Genomic DNA, 6,000 nt, shown 5'->3' with positions numbered 1-6,000 from the left:
CCAGACCTGACTCCGATTAACCCTCTCTGGTGAAACTCTGCTGGAAACCAACTCACCAGCAATTGCCATTAATCTACTTACTAATTAAGCCAATTCATTTCTAAAGGAGAAAAATTCCTTTCTTTAGCCAAACTGATGGGAGGAAATTTGAAAGAAGCGCCAAACTGTGTAACTGTAATTCAGCCAAGGACTGCGAAAACAAGGTGTTGATATATAGCAGCAGATTTAAAACAAGTTTCTAGGGCAACACTCCTTTGGAGACGGTGGCATATAGTGCATAGTAGATGAAGCTCGAATAATGCTCTCCGGCGCTATGCCACCCCGTGTACTTGTGTTGAAAATAACAAGTCCCTCTCCAATTAAATCTTGTGCCTTTTACGCACAAATAAATTGCCTCTCTAGCTTTCTTTCACACCAGAGTATATCAGCTTTATGTGACAGTTACCACAGATATATTTCTTGACACTTAATAAATAGCTTTAGAAATTTGTAATCCACAGTCTACATTTCTGAAACTGGGCTACGGACAGGGCCTAACTTGTAGTTAGGGGACCAGAAAGGACCAAGCTGACCATTACGCACGTAAGAAAGCAAGCTGGCCTTTCACAAAAGGTACCTGACATTCTGGAAAGAATAGATATGTGAATCTTGACCTTGATACTTACCAGGAAGCAAAACTCCAAGGGGTTTCCCACTTCAGGAAGAAGAGCTTTTAAGCTTTTAAGACAGGGCTAGGAGCCCAGGATCTATATAAGATAAAAGTGGATCTCCCTAGGGGGAATTTGAAATCCCTTGGAACCAGGCGTTAAGGCTCGCCTTCATGGGGATTACTGGCAGGCAAGGAGGCAGCAAATCAGTTTGACTTTGTATTCCAGGGAGAAGAGGGATGAGAGAGGGAGTGAAAGTTTAGTGCCTCAAACCTTTTAATTGAAGTCAGCCCCTCCCCACCCTAAGGCTTTTGGGGCGTGCTGCAGAGCCCAGGAAAGCACCATGGATTTGGCAGCCCCTGGGAGTCCGTGTGTCCGGCTCATCCAGCAAGAGTGAGCACCTGCCTGAAGGGCTTGGAGAGAGAGGTGCTCACCGGTGGGCTCATGTATTCTCACTTCAAGCGTGGGTCTCAAGTGAGTCTACATCATCCAGGGGAACAGAACAGCTATGTTAGAAACGCCTTGGAGGTAGTATCCCTTGTTAGGGAGGCAGGCCTTAGGACAGGATGGGGAGGGCCCGCTCTGTGGTCCCGTTCTGCACCACCCAGTGCCCTGGCCCACTACTCAGGAGCATCGATATCGTCCTCTGGGGTTATCTGGAGTATCGATGACTTCTCCAAAGGCTCCTCTTCCAGTGTTCCTGACAACCTCCCTAAAAATATGGAAAAACTATTAGACATGAACTTTGTTTTACTTGCTATACACAAACCACTTCCCACTCCTCACACCGAGCTCTTTGCCTCATTTTTAGTGGGTCCTCCCAGCTCTGGCCCCAGCTGGGGGCCCCTTCAATGACGGGAAGGAGGGGTGAGGGAATTGGGGGGGGGGCAGGCGAGGTCCGGTGGTCAGATGCTCCTTGGCCTTCAAAATAGCTTGCTTCAACCATGTTTTCCTCTGAGACAGTTTTCCTGGTGCTCTAGACTGTGGAAATGGTCTTAGGAGCCTGTGACCCAGGCCAGTAAATTACCTTCTGCTGAGAGTCCCCTTCCTAGAATTAGGAGCAATTGTAAGAGAATTCAAAAAGGCAGGGATTGTCTTGGTTCGGGGGTCCAAGGATCTAACTAAGATTTAAATTTCCATTTGCATTTTCAGTCTTTCCTTCATATGAGATAGAAAAGTATGCACGAAAGAAAAGAAAACCACACTGGCGGGGTGGGGGGTTGGTGAAGTGGGTTCTGAAGTTGGGGAGTGGGGAGGTTCCCCCCTCCCACATTCGGGCTGGGCTCCCTGCTCCGTAGGGAGGGACATTTACCTGGTGTGTAAATTGTGAGGAGAGCGTTGGGGGTCTGAGACTGGAAAGCCACAACATGGGATGTGATGTTCCAGCTTTGAAGGGGAACAAAGGCCCCGAGCTAATCCCAGTGAAAGCCAGGAGCGTGGACAAGGCAACAAAGAATTGCAGCCTGTGGTCACCGGTAGGTGTCAATGTGGACACTTACAGCCGGGGCAGTGGGAGAGGGGAACACAGAGACAGGCTGTCATTCCAAGGCTTAACATGAACAAAGATAAAAACGTGACAACTTCGCCTTTCAATAGTTGGGAGGTTCAAAGTGGAGTGCTAGGGAGTCTATCTGGGTCAAGTCTTTTCTGAAGCAGGGCCTTTCTTTTTTTCTAGTAGAGTATCGGCCAGGCAAGTTCTGAGGCCCTTTTCCCAAGGTAACTTTTCTTACTAAAAGAAGAATTCTTCTAAACAATGTCCCAATTCCACCCACTTGCCTAAGGCGAAGAGATGGAGCTTTCAAGATTCCTAGACATGTATAAAAGGTGGTGTTTTCTGCACCCCAGAGCTCCAAGTGGCTGCGTTAAGTCTTTGTGAACTTGAACAGCCTACCTTAACCTTTTGGTTAAAGTTCATGTATTCTTTTACACATTTAATGAAAAGAAATAACACTTCCTTTTTATGCAACTGTGCATACATGTCGATGAGTCTAGGGGTGAGATATTTAGAAAGTATTCATCTGACAAAGAAATTTACATTGTGTGCTGTTGACGGAGTCCCGGACACCTGGTAGAGTTAGTATGCCCATGATTTCAGACTCACTATTAGAAATCAGCAGAGAAGGCATTTGCCAACAGATGGATCTCCCCTATAATCTTGGAAGGATAATTGGAATCTGCTGCTAACGCAACTGATTAGCAAAGACTATCTTAGAGAATTAATATAGGGAATTATAACAAATTATGTTTATCCTAAGAACTCAAGAAATGTTGTTTTCTTTGAATTCTGCTACCAAAACCGAAATATAAGTTTAAAAATCATAATGTAATAAAATTCTGATTTTCTTTAGTTGAAATAAGTCTCCTAAATAATAAAAAAAAAAGGATGTAAATATCCTTAAAAGACTAATGACATTTCACAGGTAATGCAATTTAGAAAGAAACACTTCCATGTTTTCTTTTCCAACAATGTGCATTTTTGTAAACTGCTATAAATTGCAATTCAAAAGCACTGATCTCGCCATCCCCAATCATTTTTTATACTGATCAAATGAATGCAGATACTCCCATTTGGGAGGGGCGACATGACATTTCACTTGGCAGTTCTAAACAGGTCACAGACCTTTCACAGACCCTAAGGCAGTGGGAGGGAGCTCTTTACTAAACCGTGTAACCAAATCAAACCAATGGTTACCCCTTTTCAAAACCATTGGAATGGTTTGCACAATGCTATTCACATAGCAGCACAGAAACTGAAAGGATGGTCATCCAATGGAAATTTCTTTCCTTTTGTTTAAACTTGCAGAGCTCAAAAAAAGTAATACTTTGAAGGAAAACGATTACATTTACTATGATAGAAATCATAGGAAATGCACACTGCGTGTTTATTGGCATAACACGGCATAGCTGTAGTCACCCATTGGTATGTATATATATGCACATGTATGTATGTATATGTATGTATATTTATTGGAGATGTTGCTTTGTTTGAAACCTTAGGCACAAAGACACAACATGGCTGCCCTGGAGATGACCTATTGCTTTCAAGTTGCTTGAACACATCAGAATTTCTATTGTTAAGGTTGATTAATTGAAACTGATAAGTTACCATGAATAAAGATTGTTTTTCTGTTTAATGTGGTGGGCCTGATTTGGTAAATGCCTCATTCATGTAGCTTTGCAGTGCAGCATATGGGCAAGAGTCATTCAGTATCACAAACATATACAATTTATTATGCTTGTATGGGCACAACTAAAAGGCCTTTTTATTTTAATGACAAAGTTTCAATGAAAAATTCCATTTAAAGAGTCACTAGTAACATGAAGTGTGATTCTGTAAACTATACTAAGAGTTTCTTTGAGTTTCTATGAGTCGTTTTAAAAATATGATATTTAAGTACAGTAAAAAAAAGATGCATATGCCCAACTTATACCATAACATTAGTCATTGGGAATACAGCAGAATTTATCTTAAATTTAGCAGGCATATGAAAGGAAAGCACTTTATTATCTGATGCCACCTGTGTGCTATGCTGTCAATAAAGTTACCATAAATGTTTCATTGAGATGCCACCAATGGTAGCTCACACTGCCCAGTTTATAACAAAATGCAAATGGGGTTAGGAAATAACATGCCAACCTCTTGACATCTTTTTTTTTTATCTTAATGAATAAAATCAGAAGACGATATTTACAAATAATTTAGGGATTATCAGATGAAAAGCCAGTGGATTTAGTAAGTTTTCCACAATTTAAGTACTGTTCTTAAAATCTGGTGTTACTTTTTGAAGTGTTAACCAAATCAAGACTATTGGGAGTATTTACTGATAAAGGTAAGGTTTCTAATTTTTTCATAATGATGTTGTACAGAAACTTTTTTTTCTCTTTTTCATTTAGGCTGCTCATGTAATCATCATGAAAGAGTACTAAAAAAATCTGAAAGACATGCAAATGAACTTCAGGAATGACTGTATCAAACCATCAAAGAGATAGTTACCATATTCAGCTTTTAATGTCTTATCAAATAAATTCTCTGGTCATTCATGTCCATGAAACAGTTCAAGTTCACCCAACATTTCTCAATTAGATTAGATGGGTAATCTCAGTTCAGCTCTTCTGGAGAGTAATAAACCACATTGGTCACAGTTGACCACCGCTAGTATGTGTTTCATAAAGGACTGGATGTCCATTGGAAAGCTAATCCGTGCACCGTCACTTGTAAAATTCCCTCCTGCATTTGGAAGTGATAATCTGTATCTAATTTTTAAAGAAAAATTTACTCTCCTTTCACTCTTCTGAGGCCAATTTCTTTTCTGGACCTGAATAGAGATCATTGGTGCAACAGTACCAAATAGCTTTGGTATGTGTATAACAAAAACCCACCTCTTTGTAGAACATAACAAATTATGCAATGTTCACAGATGCACTTCCCATTGTGCCTTTTGTGAGAAAATGAAGACCCAACTCTGTTCCCCACCCCCCTCTTTATGAAAGGCTAGGCTGCCAATGCAATCTGTCCTAATCCTAGAGAAAAATAAATACACGTAATATGGCAGTTTTAGGGAGTTATTTTTAAAGTGATTTTCATTTGGGCTTTTGGTCTATGTTATTTGCACAAGTTTGAATTTGAAGTTGCAAACAGCTATTTATTCCTACAAATGGGCCAAAGCCCTTGGGCCCTAAGGATTAATATGTTAACTGTTTCTGTCATCCATCTCTGGAGTTTGGATCTTTCATAGAAATGCTTGTTTTCACACAAGTTACTGCTTAAATTGATTGGTTACTAAGGAAATTTAGTGAGTTTTCAATGATAATTTTTAAAACATACATACTAAAAAAAGATTTTACATGTTGTTTCTGTAGTTTGGCTTTTGATTCTCCTACTCCCCTAGCCTTTTGGGGCTGTAATTGACAGCCAGGACTGTGTAAATTTAAGGTGGACAGCATGAGGTGGACAGCATGAGGACTTGATTACATCTATTGTAAAATGAGTACCGAAGTAAATTTAATTAACATCCATCCTCTCATAGATTTTTTTTTAAAGTAAAGTTTTTCTCCTTGTGATGAGAACTTTTAAGATCTACTCTCTTAACAACTTTCAAATATAGGGCACAGTGAGGTTAACAACTATTCTTATGTTCTCTACATTACATCAACAGTGGCTCTTGGTCTCATAATTGGGAGTCTATATCTTTTGACCATCTTTCTCTGAGTCTCACTCCCTCTTTTGGAGAGGAGAGGCTATACACAGATAAACCTGAGTAGCAAGGTAGCAATTTCTGCAGAAGTGCTGACAGGTGTAGAGAGGTGTTCCCACCCTATCTAGCCAGACCACCTTAAATCCTGGTGTTTCTTT

The 6,000-nt window shown here is 40.4% G+C and overlaps 1 protein-coding gene across 1 annotated transcript in view; it reads right to left on the bottom strand.

The window, feature by feature from the left end:
* Positions 1–905: 905 nt before the first annotated feature.
* Positions 906–6,000, bottom strand: part of C5H10orf67 (chromosome 5 C10orf67 homolog) — a 194,921-nt gene continuing 189,826 nt past the window's right edge. The window contains exon 18 of the mRNA XM_077896424.1: positions 906–1,359. Within this exon, the coding sequence (XP_077752550.1) occupies positions 1,268–1,359 (92 nt within the window). The 3' untranslated portion in view covers positions 906–1,267. The remainder of the gene's footprint in view (positions 1,360–6,000) is intronic.

Source organism: Canis aureus, chromosome 5 (genome assembly GCF_053574225.1).
Source record: "Canis aureus isolate CA01 chromosome 5, VMU_Caureus_v.1.0, whole genome shotgun sequence".
Lineage (NCBI taxonomy): Eukaryota > Metazoa > Chordata > Mammalia > Carnivora > Canidae > Canis > Canis aureus.
Note: the sequence above shows the minus strand (reverse complement) of the source record. Positions and strands in the feature narration are given on the sequence as shown.